The sequence below is a fragment of the Lissotriton vulgaris genome, chromosome 2_1 (genome assembly GCF_964263255.1).
Source record: "Lissotriton vulgaris chromosome 2_1, aLisVul1.2, whole genome shotgun sequence".
Classification (NCBI taxonomy): Eukaryota; Metazoa; Chordata; class Amphibia; order Caudata; family Salamandridae; genus Lissotriton; species Lissotriton vulgaris.
Genome location: NC_141687.1, coordinates 1,852,509,111 through 1,852,535,490, shown reverse-complemented (window position 1 = coordinate 1,852,535,490; position 26,380 = coordinate 1,852,509,111). Strand labels below are relative to the sequence as shown.

General features: G+C 45.3%; 1 protein-coding gene across 1 annotated transcript in view; it reads right to left on the bottom strand.

Moving 5' to 3' along the window:
* The window catches only part of IGDCC4 (immunoglobulin superfamily DCC subclass member 4), a 732,192-nt gene that overhangs the window by 475,007 nt on the left and 230,805 nt on the right, over positions 1 to 26,380 (bottom strand). Inside the window, exon 3 of the mRNA XM_086958027.1 lies at positions 3,200 to 3,341. Within this exon, the coding sequence (XP_086814153.1) occupies positions 3,200 to 3,341 (142 nt within the window). The remainder of the gene's footprint in view (positions 1 to 3,199; positions 3,342 to 26,380) is intronic.

Sequence of the window (26,380 nt, the reverse complement as noted above, 5' to 3'; positions counted from 1 at the left end):
AGCCCCGTCCTTGCTGCATTTTAGTACCCACATGGTGGGCAAGTGTTACCCTTTTCTTTGGTTGCATAAGGTAGCTTGGAACTTAAGTTGTGCTCGCGCGCTTCTGGTGTTCTGGGAATGGACACTCGTGTATTAGCTATGCGCTTTAGACACGTTTTCATTCATTCCAGTATTTTGCACTAAATGCAGGTGCACTGTCAACTTGCCAACGCTGAAAAACATGGTGCTGTAGCGGGCTTGACTTGCACAACACCGCACCTCATAGCTCACACGCGTGATCTTGTGCAAATGCATCCTATAATCCACACACTTTCAAGGCATTACAGGTACATGATGTGCTTCATGCTGTTCTAAATCTTCTCCATGTTTTTTTGGTCATTGGTGGTAAACCTGTGCCGGAAGAATTCATTTTTGTATTTTAAAATGTAATTTTTCAATGAGCAACCAAACACGTTGTCTTACAAGTGCACCTGCAACCAGCGGCACGTGTGTCTAACACAATAACTACTTCTTTTAACATATACACTGGAGGATGTGTCTACTGTTTTTTTACTCGGGGAAACAGCGGTTCTACTGCGTTTACCTCTAACCCGCTGTATTTTCACTGAGATGTCGTGGGAGTATTCATTTTGGGCGTTAATGTTCACCGCTGCATTAACCTCTTTTTAGGACTACAGGTGGGAGCACACCTATGGTAAATAGATAATTACATTACAACAGTGACATTTTCACGGACACTTATTTGGATCTGTCAAATAAACAAATGAGGATTTTCTTTTTTACTTTTCTTAGTCAGAGCTAGGAGTGTGCACATTTCAGCGAGTTAGAAAAGACAAATGCTTCCATGGGTTGTTTGAACAATCTGCTCGCGTATGAGCTTTTAAACATTGTAGCATTCCATCATTTGTATGGGGGCTTGCAGCGAGTTTCCAATACACAATGCTTCCCTGGCATTCCCTTTCTGAAAATAGCCAGCTCGTGTATGAGCTTTGATGTAAAATTGCAGCATTGTAGCCGGCATGATTTAAGATTCTGAACTGGGAACTGCCACTCTCGCTTAGTAAATTAGACTCCAAACATTTGTTCCCTTGTGCCTTCAACATGATGAGCCGGCTCGGCAGTGAACTTGCGAAGTAGACAAACTTGTTTGGCTCAATTCTATGCGAGGGACGTTGACTTTAGGAACAGAATGGAACAGATTAAGCAACGCTTACTTACAGGGGAAAACTAAACATGTACCTTTACTAATGCTATAGATGTAACATTTGCTAATTTTATAACTATTGCCATTTCTAATAACAAAATGAATACTTTTATATTTTGAAAAACATAAACAATAATTAAAAAATATTTACATTTTCCACACCAAAAGCTCAAACTTTTCTATTGCGAGACCTATTGCATTTCCAATGCTTGTTCCTCTAAGACCTCTATCTTATATGTGGCCCCTGCAGGTTTAAGATTTGGCTAGTGTCTTAATTAACCACTAGAAGCCTCCTGTAAACCACGAAAGATGCTACACTGTCGAGTAGTTTGTCACCCATCACAAAAAAAACCTTCTCCTAATAAGTACATTTTTACAATATTTCATGGGCCCCTTGAGCACAGTCCCTCCTGCCACTCCCGCACATACTGGAGCCTGGAACTGCACATAATTGGAGCCTGGAACTGTAGAATGTGCTGCACTGCTTCCGGCTTGCTCCTGGAGGGATCCGGCTAGTCAAATCTAGCTCCCAGTCTGTAATGCCCAAGTCTGAAAACCAGTCTGGGCACACAGATGGCATTTTATACCTTGAAGACTTTGCATCTGGTGTGAGCATTGCAATGTAAACTTAGAGCACAGTCTCACTAAATGTGGCACAGCAGCTCAGAGCGCTGCAGAGAATTTATTCAAATGCTGTCCATCAGGACAGGAGAAATACAGTCCATGTTCTATGCTCTGGTTGGTGTACCAAGGCTTTGTCCACCAAGAAGAACATTCCCCCATCGAGAAGAATGCAGGTTAGGATGTGACTAATCAGGATGGATAGCTAATTTTTTCTGTGCCGTTGAAATATGCTTTGGTGATCTTTCCTACATGAACTTCCATGCTTATATCATGAAGCTCAGAGATTTAGTACGAGACTAAGGCTGGAGAGACGACAGATGATCTGGCAGCTCCACAGTCTAGGAGAAGGATTTTTTAAGTATCTCAATTTTAGGACTTTAAGACAAAGGTGTCTTGAATTTGCATGTCATTTCGAGATCAAAAACTGAGGTGCAGCTGGTTGTCATGTTGATGGGGAGGATACTTCAGAGCCTCCTGAGATCAGTGTCCTCAGAAGGTAACGCTGAACATTGAGGGGTTTAACATCAACCCTGAAGGTACTCAAAAAGCATAATAACACCCTCTAGAGTTTGAGGATTACAGCTGGACAGGTCGTGCTCTTCCCATGAGGAATGCTGAGTTCTGGGTGCTATCTCCAGCCAAACACCCAGCGTGTGTAGCAGACTGCCATGGTAAATACCACCCGAAAAGTCCAAAAGAACCAGCAGACGTATCCCTGCTACCAACAGTCAGCAGAGCATCATTCGCATCAGCAAGGTTGCAGTCTCAGCATTGCATTTCATCCCAATTTCTGATTGGTACTTAGTAGGTTACTTAGTAGGTTAGTAAGGAAGAGGTGTGGCGCAGCAGCATGGGCGACTAACGCTGGAAGCTGGGGATCACGGTTCGATCCCTGGCTCCGGCAGCAGGAGTCTGCCCAGCACCATACGACTCTGGGCAATAGCTCGCTTAATCTTCCCAACGGCCCCCAGCGCCAAGATACCCCTTCAGGGGTGATTTGTGCGCTATACAAGTACTGGATCTATTTTATTTATTTATTTATTTGTGCTGCACGAGCGAAAAACATTTGTAAGAAGTGATACCTACAATAATGGGAATTCTCCTTAAGAGCATATCTTGCTTTGATTTGTCTCCTTGTTGTGTCAGAGTTTGACTGATGAGAGGCAGCAGAAGGTTGAAACTGCACAACATGAAGAACAAATTAACTCCATCTTAACAATGCTGATCCCTTGATTAAAAGCCTGCTCAAAGAGTGATGGGAAGAAAGAGAGCCTGGGGGATGTGAAAACAGTTGTAGAAAAAAGGCCATGTTCACCTAGTGCTGGGTGTAAGAACATGCTCACCTGGTGTTTAGAAGCATGAAATTCTCACCTGGTGTCTGGGGACAGGCTCTTCTGATCCTTCTCCCAAGTGATAACGGGCACCGGCAGACCTTCAACACTGCACTCAAAGTGTGCCAATCCATGCTCCCAAACCGTCTGTGACTCTGGGTGCTGGTGAAAGCGCGACAAACCTGGACATAAAAAAGTAAACAGAATGAACTCATCAGTATTTTCACCAATGAAAACCTACAGCAGCAACAAATGGACATCACAGTGGGTGAACCCCGCTAAAGGAACAAGATAAAAAAAATCATCTGGGGAATGCTACATTGTATTGTAGGGGATCTGTGGAAAACCCTGCTCTTAACTTCATGCACATTTGAATCACCTATGTAGAGTCTGTTGCTCAAGCAACATTAGGCTCCCGGGAAGCAGAACACTTAAAGGAGACTTCAGAGTTCTAGCCCACTCTCGTAAAGGGGTCCCATCCCAACTTTTCTCATGGTAGAGATGTCCGATGGAATTCTCCAACTAAAAGATACATAAATATTTACACTTACTAAGACATAATGCTCGTTCCTACCACTATCTATGACAAAGATAGTAGCCACTCCCTGTGGAGTGCCTCTTATTCTTTGGGTTAAATTTCCCCAGGGTTTGTCTCCCACCACCTCTCAGGAAACATGCACTCTAGAATCAGGCCCTCATAGTTAGGCTATAATGCCCCTTGCTAAGGATCACTGTACTATTCATGTTGTTGAATACCTGTGGCATGTGGGAAAGCTTTCAGGAATTCCAGGACCGACCAGGGTTACTGGGCCACGACTGTATCCATCAGGTTAACTTACCACTGATGTCCTGGGGCAGAACCTCAGTATTAGATGCAACTCTGAGCACCAAGTACGTAGCTTTATCATTTTACCCTCAGGGTAGTGAAGTCCAAAAGCTCAATACTTACACTGGTAGGTGGTGTGGGGTAAGAGACTTAGGACTCAACAAACCACCAAATACAAAGTAATAACTGAGTGTCCAGTCAGTGCTTAATTCTTTAAAAAGAGCAAGTGTTTTTCTTAAATCACACCACATACTCACACAACTTAATAGTACACATAAAATGCTCAGATTATAGCAAAGACAAAAACGTATCATGTGTTTATGATCACTCTACTTTATCAGCTGTTGAATGAGAATGTCTTGTATGGTAGTATGTAAGGGAAAGGTCTAAAAATCTCAGGAGAGCAACTGCTAAGGCTGGTACCAGGGAGTCACATAGATTAGTCATGCTGTGACAGCACTTTGGGGACCTTGTGGCCTCACTCTCGTGCAATGTTGCAGATCCCTCCCACTGACCTCTTTGTCTTAACTCTTCTCCTGAGTAGCGAAGCCCTCATGGAAGGACACCTCTTATGTCTCTCCTTAGCCCTCTCTTATGTCGCTTCTGACCAGTAGGTCAGTTCTCATGATTGATGCAGAGTACTGGCATCTCCTCCTAGCACCTTTTATCAAAGTTCCCAGGTTGGGGGCTGGACCCGGCAAGGGGAGTTGGCTGTGGATACTCCAACCCTGGAACACTGAGAAGTTCACATTGCCTCTGTAGTGTCTTGAGAGTTAGCAATGACGGAAGCCTTTGAGCTCCTGATGGACTCTGTAGAGCTGTGACGTAAGTGTTAGAGCGAAATGTAAGGAAGGCTGGTTTAGAAAGTTGAGTTCGCATTTACGCGTGGACGAATAAAGACGTGTAATACTGAGTACTGTAGGAAGAGTAGTCATTGGCGGCCAAGCGGAGAAGGACGCTACAACTGGAGACAAGGATGGGATAAGTAACCCAAAGATCGACAGTGCTCTCCCGAAGAGTTTGCTGTGGTCCAAGCAAACTGCAGTGAGTGCCATGTGTGCCGTCGAAGTACAGAATGGACACTTAATTCATGTGGAGGCAAAGTGCAGCTCCAACCCCTGTTAAGTGGTTGAAGATAACAAATGCTTTGCAGAGAATCTACACATCGTTGGTCAAGAACCTGCTGGTCAGGCCATACATACAAGTATCACATTGCTATGCAAGATAAAGTTAAACATTGTATGGAGAGTTACTGCCATAAGTGGATACATACAGCTACAGAAAATAAGCGCTAAAGACTGCAGTAGTCAACTATGAATAAAATACATAAAAGCGCTGGCTGACAGAACAATTAGCATGAAAGCATACTGTCACTGCACTTACCAGAGCCTCGATAAGCGTAGCTCTATGACTTTAGCACCGGGTGAGGAGACCCAAGAAGAAGCACAGAGGTTGTGCTTATTGAGCTGGCCAAAGCCTGAAGTGGCACACCACCAAAGCCTCCAGGTGGCATCTCAGAACAACTCCAGAAGACTTCGAAGAGTGAAGGGCTCCGATAGAGACCAAGGAGGAGGTCGCAGTCCCACAGACTGTCCAGGACGATCGGGAGGCCACTCCATTGCAAGGCTTTCGAGACAGAGCAGATGACACAGGTCCTAGTGGACAGCCGACAATATCTAAAAAAGCTCCACCTTCAATGACAGCTACTCCCATACATGGTTACAATGGTGCCACTTTGCTGAAACCACCACCACCTTTCGATAATGCCAAAAAGCAAAATGTTGGCGAACGCGGATTGTTTGGATAGAGACATTTGATGATTTAATTAATGAACTTGAAGAGACTAATAAAGAAAAGATTGAGTATCTCAAAAATGTTGCTGGACATGGTGTTAAAGAAGTAAAAATATGCTGAAGAAGTAGCATAGCATTAGATTAAAGAAGATTTGAATTGCAAGTTTAATCCAATGCTGATTACAAAAGATATATTTTCTGTCAAGAAGGACAAAAAGTTGGCGAAACCATTAAAGAATTTGTGGAGAGACTTGAAACAGTCATCAAACACTAAGTTCAATGAATTTAATATTGAAAAAGCTTTGCGTTTTAAAGTTATTGATGGATGCTTGTCAAGATTCATTCAGACCACGAATGCTGAGAGAAAATCTTAGTCTGGATCGAGTGTTAATGACTGCCAGAGGTGAAGATTGTTCTGATGGACAAGCTGCAGACATGGAGGGCGGTGGTGCCCAAAATTAATCAGTAACGAGTGTGAAAAGTAAGCCAAACCAAAAGACTGAAGGGCACAAAGTAATGTCTACATATAAAAAAAAAAGTTGTGTTTTAGATGTGGATTTTCATTTCCATATGAAGGTAAAAGTCCCGCCACTGGACACATACGTTAAGCTGTGGGAAGAAGTACCCATTTGTGATGGTTTGTAAAGTAAAGTGAAATTGTAATTGCATCACGGAGCGAAGACAAAATGGTCACCAGGACGTTCCAGAAGCAACATTCGACGCACACCTGCAAGGCCAAGTGGTGACATCAGTTAAGACAAATCCACACTGAACAAAGTTGACTGTCATCTAAATAATCGTTAAACAGTTCTTCTGCATCAGTATCAAGGGAAAGTGAAAAAGATGGTTGTGCCATGTCAATCTTTACCTCAGAAAAACGTGAGCATGTTGGACTGGCAGCATGCGAAGAAAAATGTCAGTCAAAGAAAAGTCCCCAAGCCAAAGCACCAAAGTCATTCCATCACTGCCCTAAGATTACAATGAAAGTAAATTATTGTTCGATACATTTCACCAGCAACAGTGGTGCTTCAATTAACATTTAGGCTGCGGAGAAGTACAGTGAATTAAGTCTCCATTACCACAACTCACGCCATTGAAAACCGAAGTGTATACATGGGCTGCATCGACGTCCTTAAAAAGTCAAGGTTCATTTGTAGCGACAATGATAGACAAGAAAACGAAGGTGCAAGCCCCCATCCATGTGCTTCATGGAAAAGCGTCAAGTGCCTGTCTACTCAGTTTTATCACAGCTGCTGATATGGGACTGATTTCCAGAAACAACATGAATGCTCACCACAGAATAGTTAGTCAATTCCCTATGTTGTTGCATGGTTTAGGAAAGCTTAAGACTATGAAAGTAAAGTTGCATACTGATGAGGACGTCTGTCCTGTTGCTCATAGACATAGAACTATTTTGTTTAATTTACAAGAAGCTGTTGAAAAATAACTTGGATCGTTACTTATGCATGATGTAATTGAGCAATCCATTCGTCCAAATCCATGTGTTTCTCCCATAGTGGTAGTGCCACCCAAAAAGATCAGTGAATGAGCTGTACGCATTTGCATTGACATGCATCAGGCAAACAAGGCAATTGAACGTGGACGACATCCAGGTCCACATATTGCTGAAATAATAACGCTGTTAAATGGTGTAAAGGTCTTCTCTCCCCGTGATTTGAATAATGGTTATCATCAGTGGGAACTTAAAAATTGCAGGTAAATTACAACCTTTTCTACGGATGTTGGTCTGTTGCGATACAAAAGACTATGCTTTGGTGGGTCATCAGCTGCAGAACTTTTTCAAGACGTAATTTGACGTATCATACAGCCGGTCATGAAGGTGTTCAATTATAGTCATGACATATTGGTTTTTGAGCTGCAAAAAAAAAAAAAGAGCACAATAAAGCTCTCACAAAATTATGTCATTTACTTGCTGATGCAGGTTTGACTTTGAAGGCAGACAAATGTGAGTTCCGTAAGACAAAGCTAAAGTTCTTTAGCCGTATCTTTTCTGATGGGAAGAGGACACCTGATACTGCTAAAGTACAAGCGCTGTAAATGCTGATCACCACAAGATGTTTCTATGGTGCGTTCATCTCTTGGGATGACCTGTTACTGTTCCAGATGCATCAGAAACTTTGCCACTGTGAGTTCTCCATTGAGAGACTTGACAAAGAAGAATGTTTCATTTAATCGGTCACATGAATGTGAGAAACGTTTTAAGAAAATCAAACAAGCCACTGAGAATGCTACTGAAATGGCATAATTGAATCCAAAGCTTCATACAGAGGATAGTGTTGAAGCTAGTCATGTCGGGTTAGGAGTTACCCTTGCACAGCACAACGGACACCCAAATGTTCAAAGGCAGATTGTGGCATATGCAAGTAGGATTTTGCCCCAAACAGAACATGCTTATTCATAACCTCAAAAAGAAAGTTTAGCAATGTTATGGGCTTGTGGACATTTCAATGTATTCCTGTAAGGTAAGGCTTTTATGCTGGTAACTGATCATCAAGCCAATCCAAAGTCTAAAATGGCTCCTTGAATTGAACAATGGGGACTGCGATTACAAGAGTACAATTATACTAATTTGCATCGCCCAGGAAAGGATCAGAACTCTGATTACTATTTTCTAGAGTGCCCATTAAGGTCACAGTAATCCATCCAAGACTGCAGAAGCCTTTGTCAATTTCATTGTAAAATCAAACACACCCACTGCAATTTCATTGACCCGGATTATCACTGCCTTGAGTCATGATAGGGACATGCTAAAGTTAAAAGATATAATTGCACATCAGTCATGGAACCAACACACTCAACCTCTCACCAGTGATAATGAATATTAAAAATACAAAAATGTCGAAGATGAACTGTATATAACTCTGGAAGGAAGTATACAGCGAGGGTCAAGAATCCTGATTCTGGAGAGTCTGTGGAATTGTTGCCATAAATCGAGCTCCCCGATTCAGAGTTTGCTTTCATTATCACGATGAGAGGGTTGAAAAATAATTAAAGGCCTGTCATAAATGCAATCGCCTTTCTACAAAAGTTACCCAACACACATTAAAAATGTCAGAACTTCTGAAGCATGCATGGGAGAGAGTAGCCATTGATTTTTTCGGTCCACTTGACAATGGACATCACCTGATGGTGATTGTGAATGAATACTTACGATTTCTTTAACTGAAGATCTCTCATCTACCACTCAAGAGTCATCGAGAGACTAGATGATATCTTTGCGACATTGGGTATTCCAGCCATAGTGACATCTGACAATAGCTAGCCTTTCAACAGTCGAGAGTTCAGAGATTTCTTAGAGCATCTGAATATAAAGTAGCAGATGAGCACACCTCTGTGCTTGCAGACCAAGAAACTTGCTGAGTGCTTTAGGAGTATGATAAAGAAAGCAATGCAGCATGCTACTCTTGAGAAGCTCGATTTAAAAACTGTGTTAGACTCAACCCTAAGAGCTTATCGTTCAAAACCTCACTCGACCACAGGTGAAAGTTCTGCAACAGTGATGTTCGGTAGAGCAATGACAATCAAGCTGCCTCAATAGACCAATCAGAGCGAGAGAAACAAGAATGCAACGCGTAAGAAGGAATTTGTTCATAAACAAAAGATGAAAGCGCATGCTGACCAAAGAAAACATGTGAAGAACATCGTCTTTAAGAAACTAGATGCTCCTTTTGATGCAGAACCTTTTCAAGTGGTGTCTACCAAAGGGCACATGTTGACTGCCCAGCACCCTGGGAAGTCTATTACCAGAGACTCTTCTCATACTTGGCACTTAAATCATCGTCCATCAAATCTACATGTTGAAGGAGAGCCTGGTACTGAAGCATCAGTGACTGTTGGTGCCTCTACACCGTTGATACAGATCCTGAACTTTGATGGTGACAGTTCCCAGTTTCCCATGACAAGATCAGGTGGAACAATTAAAGCGCTAAAAAGATTGATTGTGGAGAATTGTGTATGTATATATGTGCAAACAAGAAGCAGAGAACTCTGGGTAGTTCTCAAGTTTAGGTGAATATATGTAGTAGATTTAAAAAAAAAACTTTTTTATTTAACAGAGCGGGAGATGTAGTGTCTTGCGAGTTAGCAATGACAGAACCCTTTTGGCTCCTGATGGACTCCATAGATCTGTGAAGTAAGTGTCAGAGCAGAATGCAATGAAGGCTGGTTTTGAATGTTGAATTCACAGTTACATGCTTACAAACAAAAGACGTGAGATACTAAGCTTGGTGTGGGTTGTAGTCATTGGCGGGTACCCAAGCTGGGGAGAACGCTACAGCCTCTGGTGCAGGACAGTGGATTTCTGGTAGCTAAATCTTGGCACACAGACATGATGTCTCAGCACTAACTTTAGACTAAAGCTGCAGGCAGGAGATATTTGTTACAATAGGTCAGTTCTGAGACAGGTATTGGGCAGTTGTGCACTTTTGTTTATTCCACTCAGACTAGTCCAGTAAAGATATTTGCTAAGAGCGAGCTCCAAGGTGGGGTGGAGAAATCAAAACAAGGAGATAAAGTAAAAAAAAAGTCCTCCCAACTTAGCCACCTTTTAACCAATGGGACATCAGTTACCCCTTCCAGAGAACAATGGGCATGAAAGAGCAAGGTGAAACTCCTTAGCTTCAAAGGGGCCTCAGTCTTATTTCCTTGACAGTCCTCAGTCTGATCTAGCACCAATGATCCTCGGAATGTGTCCTGTCGGAAACCCTGCAATTCACATCTGCTGTTGGCTCTCCCTCCAACACAGAGAGGAGAGAGGATAATCCCTCAGAAAGGAACAGGGTTATAAAACAACCCAAAAACAATTAGCTCCCGAAGGTAATAACCAAATAAATTGTATATGATGCTGCATATAGAATTTTGATAAGATTGAGGAATCCTGTGCAATATGTTTTCTTCATATATATATTTTTTGAAACAATAAATATAGACGTTGAAATAAACACAATTCGCAAAGAACAAGTTACTTACCTATGGCAATGCTCTTTCTGGTAGGGACTCGATCTAACGCGGATTCCTCACCTTTTCAATATTCCCCAGACGTCAGACTAGAGATTTCTCATCACACAAGTAGATGACACTGTGCTGCCCTGGACCAACACCATTTTGCTCCGGAAATAAAGTGCAGAGCCTATATAGGCACTACTTCTGTGCAGTAATGTCAGTCACTTTTGAAACTGTCCGTGCCCCCAAACGTAGAGCCCATAAAGCAAATTGTCATGACCAGTGTGCAGATTCATAGATGTGGAAATTTATTAACTGATAGAGTCCAATCATAGCTGCTGATTGCTCAAATTTCAAATAGATACAAAGCAGTACCAAATTGGATTAGGGCTGTGAATGGACTCAAAACAAAGCCCTATTGAACCGAGCAGGCAAAATGCCCTTCTCGGCAGATCTAAATATCCAGATAAATAGTGCTTTGTGAACACATGGAGGGACTCCCACGTAGCCCCTGGCAAATGCTTAGGGTTGGGACTCCACGTGTTGACACAGTGGTAACAGCTTTGACCCAGGAAGAATGAGCATGTAGTTCTTCCGGACGCTGCTTTTGGCCAATGTGTTGCAGAGCACAATTTAGTAGGAGATGGTCCTCTTCTGCACATTATTGCCTTTTTTAACCCCAGCGAGCCCTACAGAGAGCTGATCGTCCACTTAGTGGTCTTTGGTAAAAACTATGTAGAAGCTCAGTAAATACTCTCTTGGGGTCCAAGTGATGGAGTCTCTCCTCCTCCTTAGAGGGGTGAGGCAGAGCATAAATCATCAGCAGGGTGATGTTTTAACAGTGTGGAAGGTGTCACAACTTTTGGCAGAAAGGATGTCAAAGTCCACAGAGCCAGTTTGTCTGGGAAGCAGCTGGCGTATAGCGGGTTGACACAGAGAGCTTCAAGCTCACTCGCACGCGGTGCGGATATTATGGCAATGAGAACACTGCCTTGAGGGTGAGGGGCTGCGAGGGACAGCTGCAAAGGCTGCTTAAATGGAATGCACATTAGAAAGGTGAGGACCAGGTTAAGGTCCCCACTGTGGCATGACAAAAGAAGAGGGAGGAAACAAATGTAACCTTTCCAAAAATCTCATAACAACAGGGGACTTGAACAAAGAGGGCGGATCCGGCAAGTGTAAAAAAGCAGAAAAACTCAAAAGGTAACCTTTAACTGTGCCCAGGGAAAATGCCTTGCCGGGCTAGGGACAACAAAAACTGTAAATGTCAGATAAAGTGGCCTGAAAGGGGTTAATCTGCCAAGTATTACACCAAGTCTCAAATTTTACACAGGTGTTTACAGTTTTTGTCAAGGTAACGCCTGCCTGCCAAAGTTAACATCAATCACCTCCAGAGGAAGGTTAAAAGTGTTCAGATGTCGCCGTTTAACCCCTCCCATGCTCGTGACGGAACCGTTCCGTCACCAGCCTCGGGTGGGCTGTGCTGGTGACGGAACGGTTCCGTCACGGCCCCCACGTCGCGCCTGGGCGGCGCGAATTCCGCGCCTGCGATAACGTTCTCTAGTGCGGGCGGGGCCGTGGCGGAACCGTTCCGTCACAAGCACAGCTCACCCGCGTGCCGTGACGGAGCAGTTCCGTCACGAGCACGGGACCGCCGCTCCGCCCCCCCACCCCCTTAGCACTGCGGCGGAATAGCCACCGCAGTGAAGGGGTTAATCTCCATGCTTGAAACAGGAGATTGTAAAGGTCCAGGTGCAGAGCCCAGCCCTGTCCTGCCCCTGCAACATCTGTCCTCTTCCCAAAGGGGCAGCCTGATCAGAGGACGGATGCTCGAGCCCAGGAGCTCTGGATACCATACCCTCCATGCTCAATCGTGACCACAAGGATCTCTTGGGCCCAATCAGTCCTGATTTTCTCGAGAGCTCTGAGCAAGTGTGCTATCGGCAGCAAGGCATACAGGAGTCCTGAGTACCACTCAAGGCGGTGCAGTTCTCCAAGTGAGAGACACCTTGGAGAATGTGCAAAATTGCGGAAACTGCACGTTTTAGGTGGGGGGCGAACAGATCGAGCCAAAGTTCTCGCAATTCACCAAAGAAAGCCTGAGCCACCTCCAGATGAAACTGCTGCTTGCGATTCACTAGGCACTGACAGGTAAGCTCATCTACCCTGGCATTCAATCAAACTGCCAGGGGGTTCACCACCAGGAAAATTCCTTGATGTTCCAGCTAATTCCAGAAGCACAAGGCCTCCTGGCACCAAGTCTATGACCACACCCCTCCCTGTTGGTTGCAATACCACATGGTGGTAGTATGGTGCTGCCTGTGAGTACCTGTACCAGCCTCACCTTGATGGATGAAAGGAAAGATTTCAATGCTATGCGTATGGCACTCAGCTCCAGAAGGTTGATGTGGAGTCTTTCCTACACCAGAGCCGAGAGGCCTCTGATCTGCCTCTCTCCCACATGGCCTCCCCAACCCAAAAACAAAGCATCAGTTACCACTGTCAGCTCTGGTTGGGGAAGTGAAAGGGGTCTACCACTGACCCAATCGCAGCGCAGTAACCAGCACTTTAGAACTTCTACAGTTTCCTGTGAAATCTGAATGTGGTCGTAGAAGTTCCCTTCTGAAAGATTGGGCTCATAGCCTGAATGCCCTGGACTCTTTCCCAGGAGTAAAACACGAAACCGAACCGTGTCCAGAATGGTTCCAATGAAAGTGAGCGTCTGAGAAGGAGTTAAGTGTGACTTTGGCACTTTGATAGTGAACCCCAAAGATGACAGGAGGTTCGCCACAGTCCGGAGGTGGTTGATGACTGCCTGGGATGAGACTGCCTTCAAAAGCCAAGTCATTGAGGTAGGGGAAGACTGGCCCCCCTGACCTCTAAAGATGTGCTGCATCCACTTCCATGATTTTTGTGAACACAGAGGAGCACTGGAAACAAAGTTAACTGAAAATGCTCCTGTCCCATCGCAAACCGCAGGTTGGCCAGCAAGACAGGTATATGGAAATTGGAGTCCTGTAGGTCCAACTCTACCATCCAGTCTCCAGGGTGTAGAGCACACAATTCCTGGGCCACTGTGAGCATTTTTAATTTTTCCTATCAGAGGAAGGCGCTGAGAGGACACTGGTCTACAAAAGGCCAGAGGCCTCCATCCTTTTTGGGCACCGGAAAGTAGTGGGAGTAACAGCAACATCGTACTTCTGGCGCAGGCACCCTCTTGATAGCCCCTTTAGCCAAAAGGGCTTGCACTTCCAGCCGCAAAACGGAATGATGGTCCTCCGTCAGTCATTGGGGAGATGGTGAAAGACCTGGCAATGCAGAAAGGAATTTGCAGGACCCATCTGTCTGATGTTACAGCCTGCCAACCCAGCAAGAACTTTTGGATCCTGCCTCCCACTGAGATGTCCCTGCTTCACTAAGGGCATGGTCATGGGGTTTTGCAGGTGTGGCTGCATGACGGGAGGAGGGTTAGTGGACTGGGGAAGCGTGCATCAATAAACTACAGGTGTAAACTAGTACACTTCAATTTTCTCAACAGGTTAAATTATACACCCAAATTGTTGTATAATATAGACTGTATATGCCCGTATAGGTGCTCTTGATGCTCAATCGACCCACCAGGTTGGTTGGTTTTTTTAACACCTAGACCGGAGCTGTCCACCTGTCCAAGATTATTAGGCCGATGTCATGCAGACAATTAATGACAAGGCTTCCACTAGAGTGGCATGGACACCATTGGCACTGCTGCTGGGTTTAGTCACTGCTGCCCCGCACACTGCTATTCAGCTGGTAGCCATTTTAATATTACCGGCTAAGCGCAGAGTGACGAAATAATGGATGGGAAGCTCCACTCCCATAGGTGTGTGATTGGCTTAAAGATGCTATACTTTACAATAAAGCACAGATATCTATACCACCCTCGATGCCCCAGTATGGGGCCCCTTTAGAGAGTATACGATGAATGGGAGAGTGGTGGGAGACCCCGCGGATGACAATTGAATATAGTCGATTTTATCGCCTCTCACAGCACATGATGCCTCTGTAACGAACTGGGAGATGCTACATGATTACTGTTTTGCATATACACTTCCACGGGCCTCGCAAGTATGTTAAGCTGTTGTAACTAAGCTGCAATTAAAAAAATGCTCATACTTATCATATATGCATTGTTTATGCAAGAAAATGAGTAAAAATAAGTTACAGTAAATAACATAAGTAGAAATATGGCTAACTTGAGAATAGTAGACGCACCACGCACAAAACTAGCCAAGAGCGAGCGACATGCAACAAAAGGCATTAAGAATCATAGGAACAAAGATACTTAGGAAAGGAAGTCCACCTTTACATGGACTTGTGAACAAAAAGGCTGGAGGCTGAGGGTATTATGGACAACCTGAGCGAGAAAGGGAAAGACTAAGTAGCGGGTAGAGACGAGAACTGAAAACACAGGAAAATATGCTATCGCCCAGGCAGAGGTAGGTGACACTAACACTAAATAACCTTAGCTATGCTACCAAGTGAGCTAGAAAGGACAGGCCACAGCAAGTACCATGAGTACAGCAGGACACCAGAATCAGCACCAGGGTACTAATGCTATATTTATGTGGGAATGGTCAGTCACAAAACAACCACGAAATACGACACTGTTGCAAACACTGCACAAAGCCTACTTCAACAAACATTCACTACGATTCAAAGAAGGGGCAATAGTGACACGTTAAAAGCGGGCTATCCAGGGCTCCAAAATGACAGACAACTTCACTGTATGTTTGCTGGAAAGGATGAACATAAGACCTGAACCCCCACTGTCAAAAAACCTACGGAGACAATGCTAAAGTTAGTCCCACTACAGATGCATTTGGTTGCTCGCCAACGGATGCCCGTGCGCCACATCAGTCAATGTACAGGCATTTATATAGCGCAAATCACCAAGCGGTTTCTAAGCGCTTGCTTAGGGAACCCGTCCTGGTATTCCCCTGTGAGATAACCCCCAGCAGGGTATCCGCAAGGTGAAAGCCAGGCATCCCGCCGCGAGGGGCCGTTGTGGAGATTAAGCAAGCTATTGCCCAGAGTCGCAGAGTGTGAACCCGTGAATCGAGTAGGCACCGGAGCAAGAATTGTCGAGTCCATGGACATTTTAGGACTCAAGACCCTGCCGAGCAGGGAATTGAACCCTGGTCCCGGGCTGACCTCTGCTTCCAGGTCTGCCTCCTCTAACCAGTGAGCCACACTTCTCCACTTCAATCTCATGGCAGCTCCGCAGACACGGCCGTGAGGATCTGTATGGGTAAACTCAGAATCATAGTCCCATGCTCTGCCACAAACAGCATAGTAGCTGAGAGATGTTTGGCAGGGCCGGCTCTAGGCATGTGCAAGCTGTGCACCTGCACAGGGCCACCAAACCCCAGGGGCCACCACGCCAATATATATCCTTAATATATTAATCCTCTGATGATGGATACATATTTGCGTGGTGGCCCCTGGCAGGGATTTGGCGGCCTCCAGCTCTGTTCCACTTCGAAACTCCCTGACCCCCTCCCCTCTTTACTGGCCTGCGCGCTCCGCCCTGCCCGGACCCCCTCTTACGGGCCCCCTACCTACGCTCCCTGCCCAGGCCACCATGAGCCTAGAGCCGGCCCTGTGTTTGGCACATAAACCTGTTTACCAGACCATATGGCAACAATGAAGATTAACTCACTTCATGCATTACTACAACTTTGGTTTAAATAGCATTTAGTCAAAGTGCTGGGTCTCCTCATAAGCACTCTGACTTCTGACAGCAACAAACCAATTTTCTTAGGATCCCACAATCGGATGTATCACAAAGTGAGATCAGAATCCCGGTCTCATTGGCTACAAAGCGATCAATTAAACTCCAGAGCACACCTCCCCTAAAGGCCAGGATCTGATACCTTTCCCTTGCTTTGACCAGCTTCTGAAAGCACAATTGTGGAATCATCTCCTCTGCAGCAGCTGAACAGCTCGGCTGCGTAGACTTCTTCCTTAGATCATTCCCGTACACCTCCTTCGGCTCAGTCTGACCTGCACATTCCTCAAGCCCTGAGATCAAAGACTGGCACATTCCTCCTCTCCATCCATCTATCCGCAGAATATGGAGTGGAACAATTATCCATCCGCCACAGCACATGAAAGACACGGGCTAACCAGAGAAGAGACAAAGGCAGATCCGACCTTCTGATCTCATTACCACATCAAATTCAAGAGGTCTGATTAAGAATTTACCACCCCTTCCTTCCCCCAGGAAAGGCAGCCTCTCTTTAAGAAGAAAGTCACAGAAACCAAGGCTCAGCCAGGGAAGATCTGGAGAACGGGGGTCCTTACTATTCACACACACAGCAGGAAACCAAAGGAAACACCCGCCACCCGCTGAGGGTCTGAGTTAAAGAAAAGCATTTAAACTAAGGGACGGCGGGTAAAAAGTATGCCAATGGGAAGAGTTGTAGAAATATTATTACAGGGCATTTAAAAATAGCATGGCATAGGAGTAATGGCAGCGCGTTAGAGGTCATATCAACAGATCTGAACCACCTGGTTCTTCAAGACTGTCCATTTCCGGGTGCCTTTCCACAAATCCTTCATGAGTTCTAGATTTACCATTGTTTACTTACTGTTCTGTCCTCCTTTGCATCATAGCTCCTACTTATTCTGGGGTATTCCTAGGCTTAATATATTTTTAATAAACTCTATTTAATTTTAATACTCTGAAAGAACAGACAGCTGTCACGTCACGTCACACACACACACACCATCCGGCACACATCCACCCCCCATGCATACATACATACATACATAGTCACAGCCACTCTTATTCCATCTCTCTATTATAATTGTAAAGAGCTTCAGTACTAAACTTACCCTTGACGTTGTTATGCGGATAACATATCACACAACTGAAGGATGGTCCTGCATGATGTGTGTGTTTTTTTAAAGTAGAGCAACCAGTGTATTCACATTCAGTTGCTCTGTGTTTCTTAATGCTGCCCATCCAACCATAAGACTGCAGGAGGATGTGTAGATCCGTGACGGTGAATATGCATTGTCACTATTTGTGTTTTTTCTCTGTGCATTTCTAGCACTGGACATCCAAAGCAGACACCACACACCCTTACAAAGCAATAGACTAATGCATAAAAATAGACAAAATATTACTTACCTGTAACAATTGGTTTGCAGTTTGAAGTGCTGCGCATTCTTCTGCCTACTAGTTGTGGGAGCGGACTTTGCACTGGTTTTTGTTGGAAGAAGAGGTTGTGAGGTGACTTGTGATAACTTCCCTAAAAGCCACAATGCACTATGGGTCGTATTACTATAAGTGCCTCGGGGAAACAACAGGCGTTTTTGCTCCAGCTTTGCGCGCCTCTGGGGCACTTTGGTATTATACAAGAGGAAGCAGACGCTTTGTGCGTCCCCTTCAGTGATACTGATAGCGCTGGTGCACTTAAAGTGCCAGCGCTACCGCCAGGGGGCGTCCCCTCATTTGCATAGGGGCGTGCCCCATGCAAAGCAGGGCATTCCTTTGCCTCTGTGCCCGCACCATATTACAAACGCAGGCGCAGAGGCAAATAAGCTCTCAGGGGGCGCGCTCACAGTGTGCCACATTCTAGGTGGGGCACTGTGGGTGCGGCCCCTGAGAGCAGCCCTCAGAAGGGGGGAAGGGGGCCTAGACATCCCCGTGCAGGGGTGCAGTCACTGCAAGGGGATCTCTAATCCCCTTTAAAAGTGCAGGTGGGTTGCCACCAACACTGTGAAAATACCGAGAATTTGCAAGCTGCCGCTCCGAGTTTTCACATGAATGCAGTTTCACCATAATGGGGCGCTTTGTCATTGCTTGCTCCCAGCACACCTATAGGTAAGTGTAAGTATATGCAGAGATGCAAAGCAGTAAGGTATGTGTGAACTATTAGAAGAATACCTTTAAAGAAAGATAGTGTTTGTTAAACATTGTACTTTGAGCTCACACTGGGGAAGGATCTTGTGGAAAATCGCCCAGTGCTAAATCATATGCATTTGCTTAGACAGCTGTCATGAAAGTATGCTCTCTTGTATTCTTTATATTACATAGCAGTCATATGTCTGTGTGAATGAGCACTGTCCTGTTGCAAATAAGGTTCTGTAAAGCTCACATGGCTAGATGAAATGCCATTAGTTTCAGTAGACAGATAAGCAAAATATGTTGCAGAGGAGAACATTGGCCCTGGTCTGTGAGCCCGTCAATTTGAGCTTCCCCACCCAATGAGGGAGGCATCTGTGTGGATGGTCACTTGCAGCGGGTCTTGAGGAACGACCTGCTTTTTAATAGATTTGTGTTGCTCTGCCAATGCAGTTCGTGCTGAACACTGGGTTCTACCAATACTAGATCTACCAAATGTGTAAATGCAAATGTGTGTATACTTGTAAAGCGCACTATCACCTGACAGGCGCTGTATACCGCTGTGGAACCCGTCCTGGCTTTCCCTGTGAGATGCTCCCTACTGGGCACCCCCAAGGTGAAACCAGGCATCCCAGCGCTTTTAGGGCCGTTGTGGAGATTAAGCAAGCTATTGCCCAGAGTTGCAGAGTGGGACCCATGATTAGAGTAGGCACTGAGGCGAGAATTATCGAGTCCGTGGACATTGACCCAAGACCCTGCCGCGTCGGGAATTGAACCCTGGTCCCGGCCAGACCTCTGCATCAGAGTCTGCCGCTCTAACCATTGAGCCACACTTCTCCACCAAGTTACCAGTCGCTTGAGTTCACTGTCTCACATTTCCAATCATGCATTTGGGACTAATGCAGTGCAAGACGCCCTCATTCCTAACAGTCTTATCATCATTCTCAATGTCAGAGGATACAACATCTGGTAAAGGAGAAGCAGCATTTGAAATGACAGTGCGCTTCCACTGCAGGGGTTGGATTTGGCAGTCGCTATGTTACTACGGCTGTCAAGAACTGATGCATTTGTTGGGGCAAGCATGAGATGTTTTGACAAGAGACTGTGAAGCCAAATGTATGAGGAGTCATATGTCTTATTGAGTATGAGCAAGGTACTGTGCATGGATGGCGCTCTTCACCAGCCCAACATCAGATATGGTTAGGCATGAATACGTTGCGTCACAGATCCGCCAACTGCCAGGAATTTGGTTCACACTTGAGGAGCTGTTGTGAGCCCAAACGATAGGACTTTGACTTGATAATGAACTCCACTTACCACACACCAGAGGAACCCATGGTGAAATGGGTGAACGGGGATATGTACGTATGAGTTATTGAGACTGAGAGTTACCATATAGTCCCCAGCGCAGATCACCAAATAACAGCGCTGAAAGTTGTCCTCTTGAAGTTCTCTGAAGCCAAATATTGGCCACAATACAATGTACCATCGTTCTAGGGGATTAAAAATTACAGAGAACAGATTTCTTGTCCTCCCTGGTGTGGAGGGGCATGTTTGATAGCTCCTTTTGAAGTATCTCCTGTACTTCTTCTAGCGACAGTCCTGGATAGTCTTGTCTGATGCTATGCCAGCCGAGTGGTATACTAGGTGAGGTGGTGTGGACTTCCATGTCTTCGCCTTGGGTGATGATGAAGGGCACCCACTAGTATTAGGTTATATCCTTTCACTTGGGAAAGTGTAACCCAATGTGTCCCCCAAAAAGGTGCTAAGAGGCTGTGGAGAATGTGTGGAGGGTCATTGTATTGGGGCAGAGGTACCCTGGCTTTGGGCTGTTTTGGCTGCAGCCTATGCTGGTTACAAATGTATTGCTGACTTTGCTAGTTTGCTTTGGAAGGCTCACATGGAGTTGTTCACCTAGCTGTTACACCTCTGTCCAGAAGCCAGACACTAAGCTAAGCATGGCCGTGGTGTAGAATATAGTGGATGCCTCCTGAAAGGCAGTATCAGCAGCATTGACAGTGCACCTGATATCTACATTTGAAATGATCTTACCCTTTTGGACAATTCATTGCCTTTGCTTCTAGTAAGCGTGGAGAAAGTGTTTGATGTGCTTCACCATTTTCTCCCACTACTGACTAACATACCTGGATAGCGAGCCGACTGAGATGGTGATTTACCATTACATAACAACCCACACAGCTACCAGTTTGTTCATGGCATCAATATTTTGCTCTACTTATCAGGTGAAAGAGTATCCCCTTCATGTCCTGCGTGAATACCCTTTTTTAGGTCGAGCCTGGGCAGCGCATGTGCTGCTCTGCGAGGCATGCTGTATTCAGGTATGGACTTGAAGCTCCGCCCATATTTTTTATTGGCTTATGTCATTGTGCTTTGTAAATTTTGGCTTCTGATTTGTTGATAGGCTTATTAGTCCCTCCTTAGTACCTCCCTGTCTTCTGTTGTTACCTCCCATGGGGACTGGCCCTTTTACATGTGTCCTAACTCGGAAGCTTTCATTAGCAGTTCCCTGAACTATTTACTTAAATAATTACTAACACCCCTACTCTGGCAAAGCTCATTGACAAATGTGTACAGGTACAACTATGTAACCAAATTGAGGAATTCCAGCTACTAGATCAATTTAAATCGGGCTTCCGTCAAGGCCACAGCACAGAAACAGCTATCACTATCACTCACATAGTTGATGACACGCTTACCCTACTTGAACGGAACAAATCCTGCCTATTAATCCTACAAGACCTCTCTTCAGCCTTCGATACGATCAAACATGACAACCTTCTGAGTCTTCTGGACCATGGGATGGGGCTGTCTGGCGCAGTACTAAAATGGTTCGCCTCCTTTCTCCACAATAGAACACAGAGAATTAAATCTAACCAATCCCTCTCCCATCCCAGTCCCTGCACTCTGGGGGTGCCCCAAGGCTCCTCGCTTTCACCCACACTTTTTAACCTATTCATTGGACCACTCACTGAAAATCTCAAAGCATCTAACATCCAATACCACATGTATGCAGACGACACCCAGCTGTACATGAAAATCTCCTCGCCTGACTATATCAAGTCACTCAACGGAACCTTACACAAAATCCTCAGCTGGCTTACCTTCGCCCATCTCAAACTAAACACACTCAAAATGGAATTCCTCCTTATTTCCCCACCCAAGAAGGCACCCATCATTGAGGAATACATGAAAAGTCTGAATGCTCTCAACTGCACACCACATATCATAGCACCTTCGCTGCTTTTGTCGGCCAACGGCCGTCGCGAGCACTACCTACGTAGTGCTGCGAACATCCGTTGGCCGCCGCGGCCCCGCCCACTCCACCAAACCACTGCAACGCGGTGGAATTGCTGCCGCCGTTAAGCAGATAGACTCTACGAAATCCTTGGGTATAGTGTTGGATAGGAACTTGAGCATGCAGGATCACATTAGCGTTTCTTCCAAAGGAGCAAACTTCATCCTGAGCATCCTAAGGAAACTAAAACCTTTCCTTCTCCCCGATGACCTCAAGTCTGCAGTACAAGCATTACTCATCTCATGGCTGGAATATGGCAGTGCAATACTATGCGGTCTGCCTAAGTACAAACTGGCCCCCCTGAGAGCTTCATCGAATGCGGCCGCCAGGATCATCACAGGCTCCAAGAAGTACAATCACATCTCCCGAGACCTGAAAACACTCAACAGCAAGGATACACCTAAAACTTGCCTGCATGACCCACAAAAGCCCTTCACTTCAACACACCTCTCTATCTCGCAAAAAAACTTGAGCTGTCGGGTGGTGCCTGTACCTCCAGGAGCTCTAGCACCCTCCTACTTAAACCAAGAAATTCAAAAAAACTAAAACCTACAACCATTCCTTCTAAGGAATCGCCCCAAGAATCTGGAACACCCTTCCAACGGAAATGAGACTGATTTCATCAACAGTGTCCTTCAAAAAGGAAATAAAAGCACTACTGATGAATACGTGCCTGTCCTAAAGCCCAGTAGGGGTTCTGAGTCACCTCATATACTATCACGCTGATGACTTTCTTGCCTTATACTACTGACTAATTATTTTGCCCACTATCATGGCGTCATGTAACTATTGCTATTTTTGTCTATTGCTACGATTCTGCCAAGATGCCCCCTCTCATATGTGTTGCATCCCTCTGTAAAGCGCTCTGATACCCTCTAGTCTAGGGTCATGTTCGCGCTTGAAGAAAAAGTTTTAACGGTTCTGAGTAGGAAATCAGTACAAGCAAGAGCACAAAGCCGACACCTGTTTCGTCACACCGTGTACGGGTGGTGACTCATCAGGGCTGTAATGAGGCGGCCTCGTGTGAGGGGTCGCCAGCGTGGAGCGCGGTGCGGTAAGAAAAACCGAAGGAGGCAATCCTCGATTTGGCTGGGGGTGAGCAAAAAGGAAAATGGAATCGCTGATGCCGCTAGGATGGGTGCGTCCTGGTCGTAATGCTTAGTTCCAAAAGGGCACGGGTAGGTGCGGTATGCACGGTCTTCATCCGGGTAGTGACGACCGTGCATACCGCACCTACCTGTGCCCTTTTGGACCTAAGCATTACGACCAGGATACACCCGTCCTAGCAGCATCTGCGATTCAATTTTCCTTTTTGCTCACCCCCAGCCGAATCGAGGATCGCCTTCTTCGGTTTTTCTTACCACACGCGCTCCATTCTGGCGACCCTTCACACGAGGCCGCCTCATTACAGCCCTGATGGGTCACCACCCGTACACGGTGTGACGAAACACGTGTCGGCTTTGTGCTCTTGCTTGTACTGATTTTCTACTCAGAACCATTAAAACTTTTTCTTCAAATTCACACTGTTGAATTACGTTACTCCATTTGAAGTATCATTTCATTCCAGTTCTCACCTGAGAACTACATACTTTTTCTCGTGTGCACAGGACACTTGTTGCATTTTACTTGACCAGAGATTCACATCTCAGTCTACCCAGGGGCTACTTTCAACTGGTTTTGTTCCCCTGACCTGTCTTGCACCGGCTTTGAACCACCCTACGACCTCTCAGACACTGCGAACACGCTGAGCGCCACACTTCCTGACACTCATCAAAACCATTCTCCCACCTCACCCTTCCTTTAGACAAGCCGGGTCTAAAGAAAGGGGCGTGGTCACCATTAACGTGAAAGCAATAGGTCTTGCATTTGTGAGAGGTTAAGCTATTGGTATTGTTATTTACAATGCCAACAGCTCAAACTCTCGTAAATGTGAGACCAATTGCATTGCAAATGCTTGGCTTGCTTTGTAAATGACAAAAGAGTAAGATGGTACATGTCTGCAAACGAAAAAAAGGTCTTGGACAGCAGCTTTTTATTTTTTCTCCACACAAGTCATGATCAAGCTAGCTTTCACTCTGTCCTTGAAGTTCCTGGTGGAACATTTGATATACTTTTGAACATCAGCTGACCTTTGCAGTTTGTTATAGAAAGGTTCTCAATTGGAAGTCATCCTTGTCTTTCACCACATGGAGTTTAACTTTATAGTGGTCTCCAGCTCATAAATAGTATCGGTAAGACACAGGATGGTTTGACTGGCTATAGCTCCAAAGATGAGTCATCTAGCGGTTCGTCAATATAATTCATGCCAAGAGTTGGCTCCATAAATCATGGGCACTGGATCCTGGCATTGGGTCTGGCTGATGTGCAGAGGATCCTTTTCTGAATCTCTCTGATATGACTCAGTGGGGTTGGTGAAAGTGTAAGTGATAGCAGTGTGACTTTCCTTGGTTTCTTCTTGGGTATGGGATAAGCTCTTCCAAAATTATCTCAAGGGAAAGATAGCATTTTCTTTTCATGTTGTTGGCCTGTGTAAGGAAGGCCACTGGGTCAAGGCTGGGAAGCCCGGAGACTGTAAACCCTCCTTTGCCTTACATCAGGCTGATCATCTTTGCCTTCAGAAGGGAGGGTGGTCCATCGGAGCTAAGATTGAGGTGGGCCTCTTTGTTAACTCTGGGGTCAATCTCAGTTCTAAGATGAGCGAGTACTCTGCCTCGAGGCTTGGTGTTCTGGCGTAGAGGTGGGGCCTCTAGAAACAGTGGGCAGTGCAGATTATCAAAGCATTTTCAAAGGCAGTTCGGAGATTAATGTATAGCGCTGTTGGGCCGATTTCATGCCATTGAGGAGAGGCTTAGGTCGAGGTCTGGAGGGAAGATGCTCCGTGTCTTAGTGCTGGGTGTGAATGTCATAAAAGGCCCTGGAGAAAGTGTCTCTCCGAAGTCAGTCATTAGATCAGACATATTCAGCACTCTGCTTCCTATGGATCTACATACTATCAGAAAACTTGCACTCTTTGGCTTTCAGAGTAAGTTCTTTCAAAAACGTTGATGCCCTGTCTGCACGGTGGCTCCAGCGGCAGCTCCTCCGCTGAGGCAAAGGAGCGTCGTCCCACTGCCTTCAATCGGAAAAATAAAATGAAAATAACATATCAGTATTATCATTTTATACTTCCTATTGAAGTGAGTGTCTCTCTGGCAGAGGTGGGACTGGCCAAATCAGGGAGAGCAGTGGTTTGCACTCAAGTGCGCATGACGGCTTGGCCGGCACCTCTCGGGCCAGCCAAATAGTCTTCCGCACTATGCATTGTCCCCACAAGTCTTGCTTCAGACAGTCAAGATCTGAAGCAGCCTCTACTGGGAGGCTCTAAAGAGCTCTTGTAGTGCCACCTGTAAGGCACCGATTGCCTAGCCCATCGGAGTCAAATAGGCTTTTTGCATTGAAAGACTTTACAGGCCAAACAGGTGGACTCATCATGGTCCTTCAGGAGGCAGAGGTTACAGACCCTATTCTAGTCTAACCATGGGCACTTGTTACTAATGGGGCAGAATTTAAAAGGTGTGTTCTTCATTCCCTTTCACCACAAGTCATTCCCATATGACCTTAGCATGGCTTAATGGTACGAGTCAGCACTGAAGCGTCAGATGGTCCACAAAGCCCTATCATTTTGTACCTCAGGGTTCTCGGCCAACTCTGCCTTGAAGTTTTCAGCTTCTGTAGCGCAATGGTAGGAGAAGACTCGACGAGACACCCAAAATCAATACTGAACAAAAACACTGTTTATGGGGCAAGATGTGCCTTTGTGCATTGTAAGTTTTGGGGGGGGGGATATCATAAATCACCTTAAAACTGAAAACTTCTTCAAACAAAAAACAGTTGCATTGTCTGCGCGCAACACTAGATGGGAGTGTGAGAATGTGAGCTACAGCACCTAGTTCTAATGTAGCTACTTCTACCATTCAAATCCAAAATACGGAACCTGCAACCGATTACCAGCCCTCAGAAGATGAAACTAACTCACCTCCGATAACCCTTATTGGGGACATCAGACACCCAACAGCATTCTACAGACAGAAACACCACCACACAACATTGTTCCAATATAACCTACGATTGGCCAACTTCTGGTAAATCGAGCTAGGCAGATCCCTTCATCACCATGTTGAAAAATTTACAGGAGTAAACGATTGCAAGAATAAATGCAATTTGATTTTGAATATTGCATATTTCATTTTCCAATTTGCTCAGTTATATTTAGTGAAATGTATATGTGGTGTTTATCTGTATGGAGTAATACAGAATAACATGTAAACTAATTGATCTGTAGCTCGGACCACTCCTTCTTTGTACTTACTTACTGACCCAGGTCCATGAGTTTCAAGAGCCAACCCCTTTACAACTCACACAAAGTCTACAGTTGGCAACAGACAGGCAAAACC